This window comes from Trachinotus anak, unplaced genomic scaffold (assembly GCF_046630095.1).
Source record: "Trachinotus anak isolate AG129_WGS33_773 ecotype Australia unplaced genomic scaffold, CSIRO_AGI_Tana_v1 ptg000015l, whole genome shotgun sequence".
NCBI classification, from domain to species: Eukaryota; Metazoa; Chordata; class Actinopteri; order Carangiformes; family Carangidae; genus Trachinotus; species Trachinotus anak.
This window is the reverse complement of record NW_027273866.1, coordinates 11,063,240-11,087,041: the sequence shown is the minus strand read 5'-3', so window position 1 is coordinate 11,087,041 and position 23,802 is coordinate 11,063,240. Positions and strand designations below refer to the sequence as shown.

The 23,802-nt window shown below is 40.5% G+C and overlaps 1 protein-coding gene across 7 annotated transcripts in view; it reads right to left on the bottom strand.

The window, feature by feature from the left end:
• Positions 1 to 23,802, bottom strand: part of dctn1b (dynactin 1b) — a 42,279-nt gene that overhangs the window by 8,673 nt on the left and 9,804 nt on the right. For 2 of the 7 annotated variants that reach the window (XM_071498340.1, XM_071498336.1), the window contains exons 3-18: positions 22,696 to 22,774; positions 18,792 to 18,823; positions 16,209 to 16,253; positions 10,449 to 10,466; positions 8,119 to 8,139; positions 6,540 to 6,716; positions 4,961 to 4,984; positions 4,086 to 4,283; positions 3,684 to 3,888; positions 2,537 to 2,615; positions 2,210 to 2,369; positions 1,912 to 2,016; positions 1,015 to 1,206; positions 805 to 921; positions 500 to 652; positions 80 to 240 (exon numbers count right to left, since the gene is read on the bottom strand). In XM_071498340.1, the coding sequence (XP_071354441.1) occupies positions 80 to 240; positions 500 to 652; positions 805 to 921; positions 1,015 to 1,206; positions 1,912 to 2,016; positions 2,210 to 2,369; positions 2,537 to 2,615; positions 3,684 to 3,888; positions 4,086 to 4,283; positions 4,961 to 4,984; positions 6,540 to 6,716; positions 8,119 to 8,139; positions 10,449 to 10,466; positions 16,209 to 16,253; positions 18,792 to 18,823; positions 22,696 to 22,774 (1,766 nt within the window). The remainder of the gene's footprint in view (positions 1 to 79; positions 241 to 499; positions 653 to 804; positions 922 to 1,014; positions 1,207 to 1,911; positions 2,017 to 2,209; positions 2,370 to 2,536; positions 2,616 to 3,683; positions 3,889 to 4,085; positions 4,284 to 4,960; positions 4,985 to 6,539; positions 6,717 to 8,118; positions 8,140 to 10,448; positions 10,467 to 16,208; positions 16,254 to 18,791; positions 18,824 to 22,695; positions 22,775 to 23,802) is intronic. The other 5 variants (XM_071498338.1, XM_071498339.1, XM_071498337.1 and 2 more) reach the window with 5 other exon arrangements.

The following is a 23,802-nucleotide window of genomic DNA, read 5'->3' as shown; positions in this document are numbered from 1 at the left end:
AAAATAAATGCATCAGTCATCTCTCTGTGCTCAGACTCTCTCTCCTGCTGTTCATGTGAAATGTTGGGGTGAGACGTACTGCTCGTATTTGTGCAGCGTGGCCTGCAGCAGACTGAGCGAGTAGACCAAACCGCCAGCGAAGCTCAGCTGCTCCCCGACGGCTCCTTTCAGTCCAGCTCGCTCCACACAGTTCTCATTCAGGTCAAACTTCTCCTGGGCCTGTTTGCTGATCAGCTCGGACTAAAAACACACAACAAAAACACACACACAAGAAAACACAAAGAAAATCAACACAAACAGTAATAAAATTCTATACAGTACAGAAAAGAAAACTGATTTGATGCGAAACATCTTCTGTAGACAATTAAATGGCTGCTTACATGTCTTAGTTTATGTCTGACTGCAGGCCTCTTACTCAACATAACTGTTTTAATGTGGAAACAGTGGCTCTACGTCATCCCCCGGCTTCAGTGTGTGTGTGTGTGTGTGTGATGTTCACCTTGCAGATGAGCCTGGGGATGAGCAGCAGCACCAGGATGCAGTCGTGGTCTCCTCCGTGACGAAGGAAGGACTCGGGCATGAAGGAGGTCAGAAGAGAAACGTGTCTGTTGGCCTGTCCCACCTCCATCTTCCTCAGCTCCATCTCGATGGCCTGGACACAGAGAGAACAAACACACAGCTTACAGCTCACAGTTCAGGGAAGTTTGACCTATGAACCCACAGTGACAGTGAATTACAGTCACTACATTACATCCACTGCTGAGAGCTACTTATTCAGACCACAGAGACATTTTAGTTTCTGACCTTGGCATAGGCCTTCGTCTCTGCAAACTTAATCTTGAAATCAAACATCTCTGCAGGCGGCTGCTGCTGCAGCTCAGCTGAAGCTTCCTGTTGGCTGGTCAGCTCTCTGTTCACCTCCTGCAGCAAAGCACAGAGGAACAATAAGCAAAAAATCGGCCAATAACAACATGAATGATTAAACGTGCTGCAAAAACCCATTCTGACTGTTACCTGTAGGTGAGCGGTGAGCTCGCGGTACTTCTTGATGGTCTGCTGGTAATCAGCGACTGTCTCCTGAGCAGCTTCAACTCGTTTTTCAGACTCTCGCACCTTCGCTGCGCTCAGATCCAACATCTCCCGCAGCTCAAGCTCCGTCTCTCTTGCGTTCTCCTGCAGCTCGTCGTTCATCTCATTGATAGCTTCCTGCAGGGTGGAGACAGTGACCAGCAAACAGTGTCAGGACCTGACTGAAATCCTCCGATGACCTTTATTTCACCTCCAGAGATCACCTGGTTTCTGTACCTGGAGCTGCTGTAGTCATTGTTCATGTAATTTTTTTATTTCAATTTGAAATCTCAGGATTGTCACTGTGGATTTTCCTAGTTTTATAGAAACAAAAATGTATCCAACCATAATGATTTAAAAGATGCAATTATTTTTAAAATTATTTAAAAACTTTTTATTACCATAAGTGATCCCTTATCTTTGAAACAGAAACATCAGTTGGGTTTCTATGACTCATTTGTCCCAATCGAGGTCAATGGAGAACAACACAACAGTGGATGCAGTGGCTATAAACAGCAGAGGGCAGTACGTGCATATTAATGACCTTGGTCCATATCAATAATGAAATGACTCAGCAAACAGTGACACTTTAATTCTATTCAGACTTCAGTCCTGAAAATATATGGGGGGGGGGGCTCTCTGGCTCAAAGACTTGATATTGTACTTTTTTTAATGAATGAACTGCAGCAGTTTTGTGTTTTCATTAACCTGTTCTGATGTCAGCCATGTCTGCTGTCATATGTGTGTGTGTGTGTGTGTGTGTGTGTGTGTGTGTGTGTGTACCCGCTGCCAACAGACAGACAGAGGCTTTGCTGTGTGAATGTGTGAATGTGTTTCCCTCACCAGGTCAGTGACTGTCTCTCTCAGCTCCCGGACTTTCTCCTCCAGGTCCAGGTTTCTCTCTGTCAGAGTCTCCACCATCTCCTCCGCCCCCAAGGCAGCATCCACCTGAAACAGAGTGCACATCATCAGAACCTGCAGCATCGCCTGTCTATGTAAAAAACAAAAGCCTAAGCCACTACTCAGTGCAGAGATGGACTCTGGCGGCCTGCAGGCTGATTTATGTCACTGCAGTCACAGCAAAGCTGCAGCGCCTCAGCACCACTGAACGGCCTGTGTGATAAAACACTGAAACACCGACCTGCTCTTTCAGCTCGTCGATGGTCTTTTCTGCCACCGTCATCTCCTCCTGCAGTTTCTCTTTCTGACTCCTCAGAGTGTCCAGCTCCACGTTCTTCTTCTCCATCTGCTTCTGCAACTTCACATGTTCCTGCTTCTCTGATGCCGACAGATCTCGCATCCTGACCCACAGGAAAAACACATCATTAAGTACAACAGCATGTACATGGGAACCTGGTGGATAAGTGGTTTGGAGCACATGTCACAGGGCTGTGAGGTCCTGGGTTAAAGTCTATTTCAGTTCCTCTTCACCTCCACCTCTCCTGTCTGTCATTCAGGTGACACCGACCTGACCAGAGCCTCTTTCAGTCTGCCGTTCTGCTCCTCCAGCTGTTTCACATGATAACTGGAGGCGGCACCATCCGAACCTGAGAGAAACCCAAAGACACAGCAGAGTTAACATTATCTGTCCAATGTTTTTTTTGTTTTTGTGGGGGTAAAAAACTTAAACTGTTAATTCTTGTCACCAAATGACACGAGAAACACATGAAAACTGATGTTTCAGCCAAAAGAGACAAGTTGATTCAATTAAACAAATGGCACAGTTCTGCTTCTGACTTGGCTTCACTTGCTGCAACAGTAAAAAGAAACTTTTCCAGGATCAAGAAAAAGTAGGAAGCAACAATAAATCAGCTGCTGTCAGACTGCACTCAGGTCACTGACGAGCAGCTCAACACTGTTTCAACAGTCTAATCACGTTATAGACCAGTGAGTTATTTCTGCTTCTGTGCCACTTGACAGCAACAAAAAAACGAATATATCACATACTTTATTACACTTTGACAGTTTTAATTTCACAATGACCTCGAGTGAAGAACAGACACTTAATTATTTCATCTTGCCTTTCAAACATTTTAAAACTCAAACAACTTAAAACTTATTTTACTAATATTTTATTGAGTTGGCCTTTTATAAAAGAACTAACAATAAAGAAAAAAACATTCAAAACTAACAAAGAAAAAAATGTTGAAAATGGAAATGTCATGAGCTGAGTGGTGCATCCACAAAAAATAATTATATCTGGATAAAAATGTGCCTGTTTACACATGCAGCATAGGAATTTTACTGTAAATGATCAATGTACCAGAAGTTATAATTATGGGCCATAAATTATTAATTTTGCATGATACATGTTAAACACATGCAATAAAAAAATATTTTTTGTTGTTTTTGTTTTTGTTTTGTTTTTTTGTTTCGATACTATCGGAAAATATGAATAAGGTGTATTGTTGCAAACGACAAACGCAGCAATTATCAAGTGAGGACACAGTTACCAGAACATGAATTTACCTGATGAAGGTTTGAGGTTTTAGTACAGTGAGCAGAGGGTTGTGGGATTCTGTTCAAAGCTCCAAAAACCACCTCATCCCATCAATGACCTCCTGACCCTCATTTCTTCAAATATAGCACAGCTTCTATTTTCATCTGAGCAGTACCTTTCTCCTCAATCTCATGCTTGAGGATCTCCAGGTCCATGGTGAGCTCGTCCACTTTCTCCTTGAGGGAGTCGACCTCCAGCTGCAGAGACTCAGCTCTCTCCTCAGCCATCTCCTTATCCAGCGTGGCCATCTCGATCGCATCCGCAGTGTCCGACATCTCCTCCATGTACCGCTCCTTCGCCTCCAGGGCCTCTTTAGCCTCCTGCACACGCACACACACACACACACACACACATTCAGTTCGGTTAGTACAGTCTGTAAAACCTGCAAGGGTTTTTTTCTCTGTATATTGTTTTCTATTGGGTTGTGTGTCCAATCATCATCCACCCATTCATCAAGCTGCCTCTCCAACATCTGCCACTCATCCACTCATCCACTCATGCATCTGTTGTTCCTCACCCTTTTGGCCTCTTTGAGTTGTTTCTGCAGCTCGGCCTGCTGCTCCTGCATCTTGGTCTTCCACTCCTGCAGCTGCTCCAGCTGGATCTTGTGCTTCTCCAGCTCCTTCAGTTTGGCTTTGTCCTCCGTCCGCTTCATCTTCAGCGTCTCCAGCTTCTCCTCCAGGTCCTTCACCTGAGCACGGAGAGCCTCCTCCTCCTGTGTGGAGGACATGTGGAGGAGATGGAGGGTGGAGGGTAATGACAGGAAATGGAAAATGGAGGATTAGTGTGGACAAAGAATTGATTTACTTCGTTTTAACATGTTGTTGGTGCAGGAGGCTGAAATAATCACACAAATAAAAAGTGAAAGCGCTCTGACACAACTGAAGGCTTTAACTCTGCTTTAATCCTTTTGCTTTCAAGATTTCTCAGGTTTTTCTCAGGGAATAATGAAAGCGACAGATCAAGTGCACAGCTCTCTCTCTGCGCTGGCAGCACTTTCATCTTTGTATGTGTTACAAAGCTTTAATTTCACCTGCCATGCAGAGAATTCACCTGCAGAGAGGAGAAAGTCAGCGTCAAGACACACATGCCACACTTATAACATGTGTTTTTATACATACATACATACATACATACACACACACACACACACACACACACACACACACACACACACACAACACACACACACATTATCACACACTAATTAACAGCCAGAGTGTCTTAATTCAATCCAGCCATGAATGTGCGTTTTAATTGCTGTGTGAACAGAGGCATCAGCCTCACACAGCGACTAAAGCAATCACACCTTTCACTGCCTGTTAAAATGTTAGTGAGAGAAAGACAACACTTCAATATCAAGTGCAAAAACATCACACCACATCACTGCACCTGTGTTTCCATAGTGACGTCCTCCTGAGGGGAGAGAATATGAATCAGACTGATTGTGTCCGCTTTGTAATTAAACACCAGATGGCAGCCGGCTTTTACAAAATGTTAAAGAGATAATCCATGACATTTAAATACAAATTTCCCTACATGTTGCTTCTCTCTATCGCCAGCACACAAGAGATTCAACCTGTGGCCAGTTCAGATTAACAAGGAGCACACAGACAATTACACACATGCACTGGTGCTAATCAACTAAGGTTTGGACATGGACAGGGTCTTAATCAGGCTTAACTGAGCTGCACTGTGATGTGATCAATATTTCAGTTTTTTTAGGAAGAGCACCAGCAGCCATCAAAACAACATTTTCACGACACAAAATTTATAAAGTTAATAACAGTTGTATGTAAATATAAATGTAAAAATCAAATATAGCGTGTGGTGTTCCTCAGGGTTCTATTTTAGGCCCAGTTAATTTCACTTTATTTACTTTGCTAAGCATCAAAATTAGTGGTACAAAAACTATTTTCACAGCTATGCAGACGACACCAAACTGTTGTACTAACATTCAACCTGTGTTAAACGCTTTTATGATATAAACCAATGGTTGACTCAGAACTTCCTATGGTTCAATTAAGGAATCTGCACCAGAGCACCAAACAAATAATCAATAAATTGATCATTGGAGTTGTAGAATGTTGATCAGACAGAAAAGACATTTCAAGACGAAGCCGCCCCCTCTGGAAATATTTTGATCAGTGTGAAAGATATTTTTTGCCATTTACTGACATTTTACAGACCAACAATTGTGATTAATCACAAAAGTGATTTATCAAGAAAATCATTTGTAGATTAATTGATAATGAAAATGATAATTTGTTGCTGCCCTAATTTTCATTTGTCATTCTTTAATTTCCCTCACCAGCAGTGTATGCTTGGATACCCATCAGTCCCCTGTGACCCTGAAGAGGATAAGCTGTTTTGGCTCAATCATTTAATTAAAACAATGGTGTTACATTATGAATTAAACCAAATACTCAGTGTTTTCCCAGTGTTTTGTCACACAGATGTTTCTTTTGGGGTTAATCCTGAATCCCACGTATGTCTTCTAAGAATACAGTTAAGGCCTGCGGCTTATTTTTCTCTGTGGGATGACATCGACACAAACTGACAGCTGTGTCAAAAACTGTGTATTTGTAGGAACGATAGCAAATAAATGTCACATCTGATTTGACTCCTGCACCTCTGCTGGAGTGGCTTATACAACCAGTCCATTAAGTCGTCTTTGATCTTGCTGGCACATAAAGCGCTCTCTTATAAAACCAAAACATCCTGTGTCATTCTTACTTTAAGCCGACATTAGTCATCTGTTTCAAATATTTAAAAAACAACAACAACAATCAAATCTCTTTGCTCTGGTGCTGAAATTGTAGAGCTCCAGTATTTTCCCAGTTTCTGGTGGATGTAATTTTTAATTCACTGGCAAGTTGCCTTTCCCTCTTCACACCTGAGCTGTTGTTGTGACACTGTCAGCTGCAGTGACCTTCCACTTTGTGTGGCAGTGTTAGGAGCTGATACTGACCTTGCTGGGGACGGGGGCCGGAGGTTTTCCAGGGGAGTGGAGGGTGGGGATCACCGGAGCAGCCAGGGGGGTCTGGGCCGGGGTGCTGGGCTCGCTGCTGCTCATCTCTCCAGCGGAGGCTGAGGCAGAGCCGGACGCAGCCCCCTTCCCACCGGTGCCGGCAGTCCGGCTGGGCTGCTGAAAGAGCCAAGGAGAGAATTATGAGAAAAAAACACAACTTGTTGTTAATAATAAAACACAGCCACAAGGAATCTGTATAAAAAGCCTGGGTATAAATGGCTGTTGGATGATGTGTTGATGGCCATAATGGAGATCCTCTTCCCCTGGCTAACAGTCGATTGTGTTTAACTGCTATACTTTTATACTTTTATCTTCTCATCTCTCTCACCTCTCCTGCTTATTGAGTATGTTTTCATGCACATTTTGAGTCTAATCCTGGTTTTGATCTTTTTTTCTCTCTGTGTCTTGATTATAACAGTATCCAGATTTCTGAAACCAGGATATTTCACTTTCCTGTGAAAACCATGTGGCCTGTATCTTCTCCAAAATGTCAACTTTTCATGAGCTAAGAAAAACTTTTCATCTTTGTGACGATGTATTTTTCAGATAATTTCTCAGTCCATAAAGGAACATTAATCTTTCAATTGTCTGAAAAACATGCAACTAGGATTAACCAAAACCCTGACAGGAATTATTATATTATTATACCCATTATAAAAACACCTATTCTATCTATACAAACTATCATGAGCTCAGACTAACAGTTGTACATTAACTCATATTATTTACTGTCCATGGTTACTGGCTTGTTTACAAGCTAACCAGCAGTTTTTTCAGGTAAACTACAGTGGCACCACTCAAGCTACAACTGGTTCTCTTTAACAAAACTAGGACAGATTTACAAATCTAGAAATTGACAAATCAGAATATTTATTTTCATGTATGAAATTACCAAACTGACGAACACCCAAACTATAAAAATAATTTCAAGATCTGTTTTTTCTTTTTTTTAATGAATAAGTTTTATATACAAACTGTTGATTTTTTATGGACCTCCATCATGGCCACAGATCTAATTTAGTTCTTTAATTCAAAACTGCAACAGGAAAAAAAAAGCAAAACTAACAAAATACATGAAAGAAAAGTTAGCAAGCAAACAAAGCTGAAACAAACATAGTGAACAAAAGCAACAATGGCCAGTTTACTCCAGTTTAAGGCAAAAACATTTTAAAGTAAAGAAAACCACATGTTGAATATATGAATGATAAAATATGAAATGAAGGCAGGGGACTCCACTGCAGCTGTGAATGTGGAAAAATGTAGATGAAAGAAAACAATAAATGTGTGAGTCTGCAGTAAACTGTGTGTAACATTTCTGATTAACCAAAACTGTCGCTCCTCTAATGAAAATAACAGGGATATACAGTCATGTGAGGTGACGTAGTGTCACTACTGTCTTGGCAACACTTACACAAGCACACACACAAACTGCAGCATCAAGTGAAACAATAATCGCACCCATAAATAATGCAAACTGATAGAGACGGGAAGCCCTGACGATGCTGAGGACTGAGCTCACCTTGGGCCTTCTGGCCGTGGTCTGAGGAGGAGAGAGTTGGAGCAGAAGAGGAGGCAAGGGATCAGGAAAAGGTCAAAAGGCAGCAGAGGTGGAGAGAAGGAGAGGAGGAAAGGGAAGGAAACAAACAGCCAGGGTTAGTGTTTCAAGGCAAAGTTCATATTAAATGGGAAATCACAGACAATGGGACAAATGGGTTGATGGAACTGATATGACTGATGAATTGTACTTGGATTCTGCTACTTTTCAGACAATAACAACCTATAAAACTATATACCTTAAAAATGTATTTTCTGCTCTGAAAAGTACCACAAAAGACCACCTCCTGTGAATCTCATCATGCCACATCTCTACAGATCTGTCTGTCTGATCTCTCTCATCCTAGCCGGTGTCCAGGGACTCGTTTTCTCCACCCATGTGACCAAACCCTCAGTAACAACATGGACACAGCGACTGGTACTGCCGCTGTGACCTAAATGACTGCATTGTGTCTCCCAGGACGCAGCAGATCCAGTTCATCCGAGTCCAATTTTGTTGTACTGCACTTACACACTAGACAGGACAGGGATAATGGGTTGTTATCCTGCTGTATCGCGTGTTTCAGATCTGCCAAGCAGCAGGCTGCTTGATTTTCAATCAAGTGTGCAGGAAAACATCCACAATGTGTCGTGTAGAGTCTGTACATTAGACCTGGGTTACATGGTTCTAATCCAACACTAATGAGTGTTTAGATTTAACTGTTTGAGGACAAGAGGATTTGTCACACAAGACAACAAGGTGCATCCTAAAAAGAATGTATCCTGAGTAGATAAAGATCAACACATGACATTTTCTGCAGTAAAAATCTATTTTTGGTTGATTTTCATGAGTTAACTCATATTTAAAGATCATAAATGACAAGCGGAGCTATTTTACAATATTTAAGATTAATAAATCATCCACATTCAAATTGTATTAAGCTCAACATGCAGGGTTGTAGGGCTGGACAAAAAGTCTGTAAAATGTACCAGTCAGAAATGATTGTTATTCAATTCAATTAAATGTAGTGAACTTAATTATTATAGAAACCACTGTAATTTGGTCGGAATTACTGGAAAACCAAGAGAGAGAACTTAGTTTAAATATTCATGTATTATTTATTTTTCATTGGAACTTCATTCCTCATATATGTTAAATTAAATACCTGCTTGTAGACAAACTGCCCATTTTAGCACATTCAGTAAAAGATTCTTGATTATTCTAGTTAATAACTAACTGTAGCTAATTCATTGGAAGTGAAGTAATTAAACACTTTCTCTGCTTCACCTATGATTGATGCTTAACTACATTTGACTCTTTCAGGAAATACACTAGAACATTATCAGGAAATTGGAAGAAATTTATAGACCCAAAAAAACATGAATATTAATAAATGTTGTTTTAATAACTATTACTTTTGTAAAATAAATGGACCAGGTGAGGTTGTTCTGTTTCCTAAATAAACACCGTTATACTTTTATATTAATGTGAGTCTATGAGGATTGTTGCTCTTCTCTCTGTCATAGTTCAACTAGACACAGGGCTGTTATCTTAGTTAACGAAACACAGTGACCCAGGTCTGTGCACACGCTCTCCTTTCTACTACTTTCATGTCTTTCACCTCTCACTGCCGTTTCTCTTCTCTTCTACCTTTTACTTTCCACTTCCTGTCCCTTGCACACACTCTCTCTCTCTCTCTGCTTTGGCTCAGGCATGGCCATCGCTTTGGCTAGTTATCATTCTTTATTGGATTAGAGCCGGACCATTCAGCAGAAATTAGCCCAAGCTAACAGCTGTACCAAATAAGAGCTGACAGCCCTCTTAAGCCACAGAGCTGTGCTGTAGATACTAGAACAGGCTACACTGAAATCACATCAGGCTGCTCACTACAGCTGCAACCAAGAGTGAAATCATTTGACTCTGCCCTGATGCTAGAAATGGCTTCTGCATGATGAGGCCAAATAAAAGATTGAAGCTTGTAGAGTAGACAGAGAAATAAAAAATAAAAAACATCTACTGCAGACACGTGTAAAGGCATAAAATAACTCTGCAAAAAGGCACTGTGAATTAACAAAAATCAAACTGACAAAAAGATCAAACACACAGTTAAGCCGCAGGTACACTCCTGCTTCCACAGTGGACATATCCATATCACGAGAGAGGAAATAAAAAAAGGGCAATTGTGACCACAAACAAAAACAGGAGTAACTGAAACTTCCAAGCATGACCTTTACTCTGCCAACAAATCGGATGGAAGATGACAACAACAGCAGCAACATCCCAACAGATAAGGACAATCATAAGGAGTTCTGTACCTTCCGGGGTGCAGGAGTCTGTCTCATCATATTTGCAAGAGAAGAAGACACACACACACAACACAGTCACCGAGAAACACACACACACACACACACACACACAGGTGATAAAACAGACAAAGATGCTCGATCCTCAGAGACCGGGCGTATGACAGAAAGACAGACAGCTGAAGCCGAACACTCAGTCAGACAGGCAGCCGCTCAGGCCGGGAAGCTGCAGTGGTGCAAATGGCCGCGGTGATATTTTCCCAGGCTCCCCCTCCCTGCCTCTGTCCGTCCCTTCCTCCTGATATCGCCCTCCTTTACGTCCTCTGTCTCAGCTTCTCTCATAATCCATTAGCCTGAGCCTTCAGTCGGTGCCTCCCTTCTCCTTTCTGCTCCGATTAGGGCTCTGGCCTCTTGCTGCCGTGAGCCCCCAACCTGCTACTGTTCATAGGAGACGCCTTCCCTAACCTTCCTCTCCTCCCTCCTCCTCCTCCTCCTCCTCCTCCTCCTCTCCTGTCTCACCCCCCACCCCCCACCCCACTCTGCTTATTGTGATTTGTCAGCCCAGCCAATGCCCTGCTCCTGCATTACATCACTGTGCACTCTCCGCCTCCTCCCTCCCTCTCTCCTTCCCCATGCTCGCTGCTGCTCAGCCACTCATCACCACCTCTACCACAGACAGACGGGGAGGAGTGGGTGAGACTGTGTGTGTGTATGTGTGTGTGTGTGTGTGTGTGTGTGGCAGTGATCCGGGACAGACAGAGGAGGAAAGACAGGATGTGAGACGGAGGTGGGTGGGGCTGTAAACAGAGGTGAGAAGGGAAAACGAGCAGCTGCAACTGATGCAAGCCTTGCCTGTCGCCTAGCAACGCTCGCCGATCCCTCCTATGGGCTCATTAAGGGAGGCTGACAATAACAAAGAGGGGACTTACACCTGATTTGGATTCAAGTTGCATTATTTATGTCGTTCTTAAAAAAACTTCATTATATTCTCTCTGTTTTATTTATACCAGTTTTCTCTCTCAATCTCTCAAACGTATTTAAAAAGGTGAGGCTGATGATGCTATAGGTTTGTTTTTGGCAACAAATCCCATAAAAACCAAAACCACCAATGCATTAGTCTGATGATTTCTGATGATCCACTCTGTGGCTCTCAGCCCTACATCGAAATTTGGGGTGGAGGGTTCTGTGTCTGACAATTTCTGTAACTTCCCAAAATCGACAAACCAACAGCCACGCCCACTTGTTCTGTGATTGGCCAGCTGGATGTAGGTGAGAAAATGTTACCATTTTTACAACCAAGTGAAGCACTATTAAAGCCTTCGAGGAAACACTGATTCAGAGCAGCTACAAGTAACTTTTGCAATCAGGCGACATGTTGTCTGAACTACACCTCTGCCCTAAACACAGTAGTTCCTGCAGAGCGTGTAAATCTCTATATATATTTTTAAAAAGAGCTGAGCAATGTTACTGAAACAGGAGTAGATGGTGAATTTGTGGGACAGCGGATTAACAGAAATTCTGTGTATTAGTGAGTATTTCTGAGAGCAGGAGAGTGTATGAAGGATTAAATCAAAATAAACTAGAGTGTGTGTGTTGATATTTAGACAGTGCAACAGTGGCTCACCGATGTGTTTTCAGACGATAATGGAGCTCAACGGCACAGAGGAATCAGAAACATCAGGCTCTGGATCCAGGATTAATTGTTGTTAATTGTGAGTTTGGTCTTTTTATGGAACTTGTTGACAATAAAATGGAAAAAAATCTTCTGCTAAATGTAATTTTATCATATTAGATCAATACTAAATATACTGTCTAGTAAAAATCTGTGTTTCTGTTTTTGGTTGATTTTAATGAGTTAACTCATATTTAAAGATCATAAATGACAAGCTGAGATACAATATTTAAGATAAAGAAATCATCCACATTGAAATTGTATTAAGCTCAACATGCAGGGATGTAGGGCTGGACAATACAAGCAAAACAATTGTTTTTTCATATAATAATCATATAATGGCAAAAGTATGTAAAATGTACCAGTCAGAAATGAAATCTTGTTATTAAATTCAATTAAATGTGATGAACTTAATTATTATAGAAACCACTGTAATTTGGTCTGAATTCTAGGAAAATCGAGAGAGAACTTAGTTTAAAATAAATGTAATGTAATGTCATTTTATCATATTACACCAAAATATTTCTGATACAAATTTTCAAGGAGATCCACAGAGAAACTGTTTACAGATAAAATGCACAGGCTAAATATCACACTGATGGAAATATCCTTTAAATCTCAATAAAGCAGTCCTGCTCATTGATTTGCAACTTGCTTAAAACTGCCTAATACAATCACAGATATTAAAACGATGGCTACCGTGACAATTGCACTGAGTTTCCATTTAATTTCACTTCATTATACATATGTCACTACTTCTGCAAAAATCTGCTCTGTAGGCTGCAACTCAAATCTCTGGGCTACCACTGATATAAGTGAAGAATAATCTCTGATGGATGAAATATGTATATTGTCTCAACATAAATACCCTCTTACTGCCAAACCCTGTAACAGTCAAACTTGTTCTGTACTGGTTTATTTGTCCTAATAAAGAAGAACCCGAAGGAGTATGAATTTTTGCAGAATGGTTTAAAAACACTGTCTGGTATCATGACAATCTGAATTAAGACTCAAACACAGCTTTAGAGGTAAGGCTGATTGTAGTAAGAGGAGTTTTTTAGCATAAAGAATTGATTTTAAAAGGTCATTTCACTCCTGAACAAGCTCCACTCCTCAGCTCCACTAATCTCTGTCTCTGTACCAGCAGCTCAGCAGGAAGAGAGAGGGATGTGAGAGGATTAATTCACTGGAGATACTCTGATTAGCTGTGAGCTTTACACCCAAAATACTTTTACATCATGGGCATGAAAACAGGCTGGAGTCACTTGAGACTGATGTGATGAAACTTGGTAAGGTTATAGAAAGTACAGGTGGTGTTCTGTTTCTGTGTAAGAGGGGGTGAAATTTGAGGATTAAGTCACTGATGATAGAAAAAAAGGATTCTCATTTATCAGGAAGGAAGTAAATGCAACAGGACTTGAGAGTTCAGGCTGCTGAACCAGGAAAAACAGTGTTTATGTGTATCCATTACACAGCAGCTGAGGGAAATCTGTCCTGTTCAAATATTAAACATCATTCTCTGTAAATGCCTCACTTTCTCTTCAGCACTCAGTCTTAAGTGCTGCTCTGAGAGGGGTGAGAGAGAGAGAGAGACAGGCCGAGAGAGAGAGAGAGACAGGCAGAGAGGATGATGGGAAGGGTGGAGATGTATCAAGTTGCTGCTTTCCCAGCAGACAACGGGAGGATCACTGTCTATGAGGTGGAGGCTCTGCAGCCTCCAGCAGAACAAAAGGGGATGAAATTACTGCCCAGGAAGCATCAATGCAGCAGATCCCAACTCAGGTGGTTCTGACTGCACAGATACGAAGCACAAGAGACTCAAAAATCTCAGGAAATTATTTCAAAATGATATTCCTTCTGTTTTCTGTATGGGCGCAACTACACTTTTCTAAATCTTATTTTTGTCAGCACCAAAAAAAGCAGAGTCATCGTATCTATAACTAAATTAATTAACTAAATTAATATTTTAGGGGCCAAACAAATTATAATGAACCCCATAATCCTTCTATCTTCCTCTATTTCCTAAAAGGTTAAACAAATAATGTCCCTTTTTACAAATCCCATCATCCTCTGTGTCTGTCTGTCTGTCTGTCTGTCTGTCTGTCTGTCCCATTTTCAGAGTTTCAGCTTGTAGTTTACTCAAGACTTTAACTTGATAAATATGTTAATAAGCTGATTGAAGTTCCCGAAATTGAAATCTGGATTTAGTCTTAAGGTGTAAACTGTCTATGGCTTTATGCAAATCAAACAAACCCAGGTCTGGGTGTGGCAGACTGTGAGACTAGCTGAGGATTTGGCAAGCAAATTTGGCAGATAAATGAAATAGAGATATTCAAAAATGTTCCAACACACATCTAAACAGGGACATAATGAATTCAAATCCTTCAGGAACAGAGGAGAATAGTAATTTGGCTTAAATATAGAAATGTTGAATGTTAAATTGAATAGTTGAATTCCAACAGAACTGTTACTATGAAAACAGGGATAATACAATGTAATATTTATATATATTTGTGTTGACCTTTACTGTTTTGTTAAACGATGCAGAACAGGAGGTGATAAAGTAGAGCTGAGCTGACAGGGAATCCATACTCTGCAGGTCCGTTCTGTGAAGGTGGGAGGGCGGCTGATTTCACCTCGGTCACAGTCTGACATTTTCTACAGAGCAGCAGAGAGGAACGCCTGTATGTCTGAGTCAGCGCAGGATGATTGTTAAAGAGCACTGGACTGTCAGCATGATGAGTCCCTCTGTGGCTCAACATTAAATGTTCAAGTCACAAGGAAATTACACTGTCATGATGTCTCACTCGATGTATGTTCAACTAAAATGAGATGTAATGGCTCAAAAGAGAGGCAGGTGGACACTAACAGACAATGAATGACTCAAAAAGACTAAACAAAATTGGCTCCTGTATTCGTACGAGCTGTCATTCCTTAAAAATGAATAATCTCCAGCAGCTGGGACACAACCAAGCTACAAAAACAATAAAAAACAAAAACCCTAAAATCTACTGCTGTATTATTCTTTAAGAGATGTTTGCTTTTGTTTGATAGTTAAACTTTTCTTTTTACAAAAATTCACAAAAAAAGAACCCAGGACTGAGCACAGATGTCTAAACTGGTCATCTTATATGCATATACACAACATGTTTTTAAATCAAAATTTCAGCAGCAAAAATAACCACAGATAAATTCTTAGCTTTCATTTTTATTGCAAAATAAAAATGCTGAGCCTTGCTGATATCTCACAGTGGAGAACTAAAGAGAAAGAAAAGGACAAAGGCCGAAATCTAGGCTGCAGTTAACTATTATTGATCACAGCTCAAAACCCAAAGATATTAAATTTACAATGATATAAACACAGATCCTCACAGTTAAAGAGGCAGGAAATAGTTAATATGTTGTCTTTTTGTTTTATAAATGGCTCCCCCATAGCTGTCACACACGTCCGACCCGACTCAGTCATGTTACTACAGATGTGAAATCAGAGGCAACAAGTGCTGAGTGACAACGACCTGAAAACTATTGTACCTTCACGTTATCTAGAGTTACAGCTGAATACTACGGGAGGAACCCATCTGATCACTCGATGAACTCATGTTTCTGCTTATACACCACACAATAACCACTGACACTACAGACTTCCTGGATGTTCCTTTGATATAAAAATACAAGTATAATTTGGTAACTTTCTGGGCAATGATGGCTACACACGTGTCAGTATGACTCAGGGAACTCTGTCATTTCACTGTGACTTCAACATGCACAGAGAGCAGACCGACAGTGAGGCGACAAAACAAACACACCACGAGCAACAGAGCTGAACCAATGCAAACAGACCAGAGCAGAGAGCGTGATGAGGTGACACAGGTCAGGTGGATGAGGCACTATGGACGACACAGGCGTCATCTCTCTCTCCAACAGTGTCCATTCGCTCCCACATGAACACAGAGCGGGGTGGTGGATGGCGGTGCAGTGAGCTGAGAGGAATCATGGGTAAATGATGAGGGGTGAGGCCTTGTTGCCATGCAGCTGCGAGGCCATTCAGAGCCACGGTTACCATGGTTACTACGGTCATCATCATAACATTACCACTGTACCGAGGTTAGAGAAACATGCAGCACCTTTTTGGGCTTCACTCCTCGCTGCGTGATCGAAGGAAAGAAGGGAAGGAAAGAAGGGAAGGAGGGAGGGTGAAGGTTACAGGTTGAGTTCGTCAGTGACATGCTGGAGGTGACGGGGGGGTGTGGTGAGTTGGTGCTCTCCGCTGGTGGGCCACAAATCTCAGTCAAATATGCAGTACAGTATATTTTCACTAACACATCTGTATCTCTCTCACACACATCTTCATTCTCATTCAGCTCATTTTCACACAAACTACAAGAAAATCTTATTAAAAATGTGTCAGACGTTATTAAAATTTGAGCTGATGTTCTCAGATCTGCTTACAGCCACCACCATCTTTATATGATGCACATTCTTATGCATTTATTGCATAGACTTCCTATACATATAATTATTTTTATGTCACTTCACATGTCAAACTACAATTAAAATGTAAACCACCAGCTCTTAGAAATAAAATATATTAAGCACTTGAATAATTTTGTCTGTGGAGATGTGTTACTGTTAATCATTTAAGTTATTGCAACTGCCCTTTTCTGAATTCCTTGTAAACGCAGACTGATTTATTAATGGCTGAATGATATACATTCTAATATATTTCTTTTCAAATATGACCTCGTCCCTTCTAACCCGCTCTCTATCTCTCTGTCTCAAAGAAGAAAATGCTACAGGTCACTACTCCTGGGTGAACTGACGGTTCTGTGGAACATCCAGTAAATGTCACTTGTTTCAATATGAACACGTTGACATTTAAGTCCAAATCCAATGAGACCTAACTGGACGTGATAAACCTCAGGAGAGCGGAGTTTCTTACTTTGACTGAGATCTGACTCAGAATTTCACTGAAAATAAAATCTGGAACTGGCACATTTCTCTTGTAAAGTATCAACCACTTGAGAAAATCTAGTAACCTCTAAGGTGTATTTAAAGATTTTCCAGCTTCTGTTTATAAAAAGTTAAAAGTGAGTACATTTTGTTTTGTTCAGAGCTGGAGAGCATCTGTTTTTCTTAATGTGTGTCTTTATACGTATGAATGCATGGTTGTAACTGTGTATAAGCACATTTTGTAAAACACTTTTGTATAAAGATGGTGTCATATAAATAAATTTGAATTTGTTGTTTGACCAACATTTTAAATTCAAAGACACATCCTCCAGGTTTACGTTTGCTCCTCTTATCATCAAAGTAACTTTTATATTAATCATGTCAAGTTCACATCCACATTTTATCAATGTGTGTTTTGTCAATTAAGTTAAAAATCAAGACCAATATAAACAAAAAGAATCGTCTCCATCTTACCTGACTTTTGGGAATATTATACTTTTGACCTCTGACTACATGTGTTAATCTAATATGTGCTAATCTAATAGCTGATTTCAAAAGGAAATATAAAATGAATGAAAAGATCTGATTTGACTGCATTTTACCAAAAACTCTTCGTATAATTTATTGGAAATTTCAGTCCAAAAAAGACAGAATCTCTTGTGGATATAGAACCTGAAATGATATTACAATATCAAGTGAATGAGCTGTATTAATGAGGACCTATGAGAGTAATTAGAAAACTGATGAGTACCTCTGAGCAGCCTGTGGCGGTGAGCGTGCAGATCTGCAGCAACACATCAGGTCATACTCTCAATTTTAATTCACAATCTCCAGGGAGCTTTTCTATCTGTTTCACTTTATAAATGATGTATGTAATGCATACACAGATAGAAGCACATTTATAAGTAAACATTGCCCTCTGCTGGTCAGATCAGAAAACAACATCCTCAGCTCTTCAGCTCACTGGGAAACTCACTTCTGGGAATAATTAATTATTTGAAGAAAATGTATTTATTTCTATAAACTGGGGGCATTTAAATAGCCTGGATTTAATGCTATTTAAATATTTCAGGATTTAAGAGGGACAGCGTGCAATTATGGAAGGAAAGAAGTGAAATATGCTTTTCAAGACTTTATAGCAGTTACTCCATGTCTTTATAGACAGATATTAAGGAAGAGTTGTGTGCATAGTTTATAATATTTAGGTAAATGTATATGAGTGTTTCCCTACATCAGTGTCAGACGAGAACTACTCTTCAGTTCCATTTTAGGTAACTCTCTTTTAGACTGAATTAAAATGTGTTTTTGAGTAAAACAAACATTTAATCATAAAAATACAAAAATTAAATGATTACCAAGCATCTTCTCACACACTTGCTACTAACAGAACCTGTGAAAAAGGCAGGTTTTTACAGGCAGAGGCAGAAATGGATCAACTCTCAGTGTTGAGTCAGGCTCAAACAGCAGAGCAGGTGTGGCACTGTGCAGGTCATCAGGAACACACAGTGTTTACTTTAGATATGACTGTGTTTGTCAGGGACTGTATGTGTGTGCGCAGGTATGTGAGCTTGCACAGACACATGTTTAAGTCTGTCAGTGTGTGTGTGTGTGTGTGTGTGTGTGTGTGTGTGTGTGTGTGTGTATGTAAAAGTTCAGATGTCTGCTGTCATATCTGCTCCTGGTTTCTCACAAGAGCTCAGTGCAGTATCACAGTGCAGCGTTATCTGACTCACCAGTTTGGTGGACTTGGGCGTCTCCAGGATCTCTGACGAGATAAAAAGAGAAAGACAGAAAGTGAGAGACACATTCTCAAATGTAATATCACTGTTTATTATCCTTTACAAGATATAAAGTCCCACAAAGATCCTGGTGCAAACAGATTAGAGTCAACATGATCTGTTATCTTTTCTCCAGATGGTCAACACTGATACAGGAGCTCAACAGAGACACTCCACTGTGGAGAACTGCTGAAAGAACACAAACACCTCCTCACAGATGACACTGGAGGAAAGTAACTGTTACTGGGAGTTGGTGATTTCAGTATGTACATGAAGGTATCATGTAAGAATGAGCACCACATCACTTCTACATTAAAGTCATGACGACAATCTAACCAGCTCAGACTAACATCAGTATCACCGGCTGTGTCTTAATGTGAAGGCTGCAGCAGCTCAAGGTTAAACATGCAGAGAGAGAGAAAACTGCATCTTGGACTATTTCATAAGACCACTGTAATAAATGTATCAACTCTTCTGCACAGAGAAAATAAAATCTGTGAAATAAACTAGAAACTAGGTGCGAGAAACAGTGTTAATGAGGAGATTCTGGTGTCATCAGAGCAGTCTATAAAACTATTTTTCTCTTCGCAGTACAATGTAAACAGAGGAGGATTTTTTTTTAATCCCTCTTACAGCAACAATAATAATCAGATTAAATTTTTAATTTTATTTATTTAATTATTTATTCATGCCAGTTAAAGATGAATATCCAGCAAAATGCTTTACATATAACGTGGACTATATAAGACTGGCAGCAGAATCTGCGCCCTAATAACTTTAATTATGAAACTGATGCATGAATGTATTAGTGGATTAGTGGGAGCAGTGGTGGAGAGCATCACTCGCTCTCATGATGGTTGATAGTTTAGGCTTCAACAAAAAAAGATGTTTTAAATGTGTTTTAAATTCCATCCGTGATGCAGCCTGTGAAAAAACAGTGTTTGTCCTTGCTATTGTAATATTTTATCTCTCTCTCCCCTCCCTTCTGTGCATCGTGTGAGCATTGTGGCTCTTTCCATAAATGTGCCTTCATGTCTGAATGAAGCCAGAAGGAACATTTGTTACCTCAGAATTCATTTCTAGTTCAGACCGTTTTTCAGTATCGTCTGTCTATTTCACAGTGTTTCAAGGCCTTTCCTCTGTCCTGCTGCTTTAATCTGCAGAAATATCTTGTTGCCAGGTAACATCTGAATTAGCTAACGAGTCTCATCTGTCCATCAGCGTTGCCCTAAAAAGCGCCTGGTGTGTCACCACTTTAACTCCTTCTCTCTGTGCACCAGGAAGTGGACGTTACCCAACTCAATGTAATGCACCAACAACCACCCCTCTATCTGATGTAGCAGCAGCGAGGCGTAACCATGGAAACAAAGTCCAGCTCCATCATCCAGAGGGTAAAAAATATTGATGACCAGATGTGGAAAATGTGAGCAACTTCTTTTTTCCTGTTGTAAGTAGAGTGAGGACAATGACTTAATGTCCTTCTAAACTGATGGTTAATTCAAATATTAATTATTAATTAGGAAGAATCACCACATTTTAAGTTATCAAGTATTATATTCAATTCAAACTTTATAATTTTTTAGAAATCTTAGGCTTAAACTTGAAATTTCCTTCTTTACTTTGAAAATAGCAGCTGACAAAATAACCTCACAACAAAGTCCATTTAGTAGCTGTTCTGTTCTGGAGCTTTCAACTGCATCACATAATATTCCTCAGAACAGCTGTTACTGGCTCTAGTGTCGAGACTGTTCTGTGTCAACCCCAAACGTCCTCTGTTTACTCTGCTGTGTGTATCAGCAGGTAATGAGGTGCTGTGGTTAAACCTGTTGTTCAGTTTGACCTTTACAGTACATCAGCTGGTGGGCACCTCAGTCCCAGGAGACTTAGAGGACCAGGGATTTAACTCCACAACCCTGGTAGTGTCCGTGCCGTGCTCTGCTTGATCAGTGACTAGTGACCAAAATGAAACCACATAGTGTCTCTGTAATGAGATATTTACTGCAGCACATTTATATTTTACACCTTTGGCTGACGCTTGAAATGGCTCATAGGCACATATACACCGATAAACAGCTGAGGCAAAGAACATTCAGATGCAAAGAAAATCAATTTATCATTTTGTACAAAAGGTGAAACCAAGCAAAAGAAATGTGAAATGTGAAAAATGGACCATTGTCAGCACAACTTACGCACCATGTGATTCTGAGAGATGTAGACTTTTGTAGCAAGGGTGTAGCAGTGAGGGGAATAGTGGAACTAGGTACCTGGGGGCTCCAACATGGAGAGGCTGAATAAAAGCTTGCATGCATGTGTTTATGTGTTGATTCAGGTTATTTGTACAGGTGTGACAATGGAAGTGGACCTGCTAAGATGGGACTAAAATTACGGATGCCCTTCCACATAAGGAAAAACCACAGTTTTCTCTATCCCTGTCTTGCTGGAGGAACCATGACCTGTGACTGAGACAGAGCTCTGTGACACTGGACACTATGTTTCCATAATGCTTTGATAATAATCTGCTTTCATTGTTCCCTGCACAGACTGAGGGCACCTTGTGCCAGAGGCAGCAAAGCGACTCCATATTATAACAGCTTCCTCCATGTTTCACAGTGGGAACGGTGTTCTTTCCTCTGAAACCTCCATGTTTTCCTCTTTGAACACGGAGCTGGTGTGACTCACCAAAAAGCTCTCTTCTTGTTTCATCTGCCCAGAGGACATTCTCCCAGAAGCTCTGTGGCTTGTATACAAGCATTTTAGTCTTTTTCCATGAGCCAACTTTCATTCAGAGAGCAACACATCAACTTGTGTTTTAAAGTTTCCTCGCTTCCTTTTCCACCATTCGAATGATCCCTCTGTTCAGTCTGAAGGTTGACTACAGTCCCATGGATCTTAAACTTCTTAATATCAGCAGCTGTGGTCCCATGACCATCAGGCTGCTTGGAGATGGTCTTGTAGCTTTTACATTGACCATACCTGGCAAATATTATCTTTCTTGTCTCCTCAGACAACCCCCTTCTTTTTCTCTCTCTTGTCCATGTTAACTGCGGTGCACACAAATGATAACAAACTGCACAGCGAGGACTTTTCTCCATTTAAACGACTGAATGAATTATTATAAGACAGAGGACACCTGTGATACTAATTGAAGACAATAGTCTGCTTGAAATATAACTGCAATCCACTTCCTTCTCAGGGGAAACATCATTTTTTTCCAGGTCATTGTAGAAGATCTTTGTAGAATAAGCAAAAGCTCAGCTCTTTCCACAGCTTCTTTGTTTTAATGTATAACAAACCAAAAGCAGGGATGCATGATGAAAACAGCTTTTAATTGAAACACTTTTCAGGGAGGAACTTTGTTTAAATGAGGTGTAAAGGTACCAACACTTTTGCCCTCATTTGTATATATGTGGTCCAGATTTCAAGATGGACGACGAGAACCTGCACTCATTTACCTTTCAACTGACCCATCTGCCGTCTGACTGGACTCTGCTTTGTGATTGGATAGTCACTGACAAATCAGATTCAGGTGTAAAAGCATTTCTAAATTCTACTTGCAACTTTAGCGTTTTAGAGCGTGAGTTTTTCTGCTTTTGATTTGTACACGTTGACAAAATCACTTCTTCTTTCACAGATTTTTATTCATGTCCTTTCACATTGCATGTCCCTGAGGAAACTTCTGTCTCTGAAAGGTCAGAATTGACAGAATGTCACTCTTCATTGTTCGAACATCTGTGGAATACTGAAAATTAGTGCTGAGTAATGACCATCTGAATATGTGTGTGTGTGTGTGTGTGTGTGTGTGTGTGTGTGTGTGTGTGTGTGTGTGTGTGTGTGTGTGTGTGTGTGTGTGTGTCCCTACCTCGTTTGAGAACCTTGCCGGTGCCGGGCTCAGGTGTCTCCGGGGACGTGGTATCTGCTCCATCGTCAACCAGCTGGATCTGAGACAGAAAGACAAACAGTGAGAGACATCGAGTCATGTTGTCCAGAACATCACAGACTTTCACTGCCAACATTTTTATTCATCAGGAGAGCTGGCACAGAGGAAGCCACAGCAGCCACAAAAACAACACTGGCTTGTTTATTGATGTTCATTCAAATATAGCACACTCCAAGAGAGTCGTAATTTTTCCCTGTCTCCATAGCAACCTTTACAAGAGCACTGCAGGGACAGCGAGGGTCAGAGAGTCTTTTAAGCAAAGTGGGAGACACAATGAAGAGGATCAGTCATATCACACCCAATCGATACTGAAGCTAAACCTTGAGTGTGTGAGTGTGTGTGTGTATGTCTGCATATGCATAGCTGGGCCACAGGTAACACAGTTTTGTCGTTGTCTTTACTCAACAACGTGGACCTCATGCAAAAATACTTATATGTATGAATATAATATGAATTAAGAATTCTGGAGTTTAAACGTTACCAAAATGAAAATGAAAAACTGACAAACTTAATATAAAATTCATTCCCTTCTCTGTGTGAGTGTGATGTGCATCATGGCTGCCAATTTACTGCGAGATCTGACAACGTTTTCATTTTACTGGCATGAGTATTTTAGCATAACAACTTTTATTATACAATTTATTTGTTGTTAGGAAATTTCTCACACTCAACAGATGCCTCTGGGTCGTTATGCCTGTTGCGCTCCAGGGAAACATCATCCATAGTGCTCAACAGTAACATCTGCTTTAATGAAACGTGTTTTCTTGTCAGATGTTTTGATTTTCTTCTCTGAAGAAATGAACCACTCACTTTATCATGTTTTTGCCATCAAACTATTTCTTCTTCATTTATGTATCCAATGATAAGACGCAGGTAACTACAGTGATATTTCCACATTTTCAGGGTCCCCTCCATCAGTGGTTCTCAAAGGGGTCCTTGAGGGAGTTCTTCACGGTCCCCGGCAAAAAGAGGAAATTATTTATTTTCATTATAATTCCATCCATAAATAACATAGTGACAGAATGTACA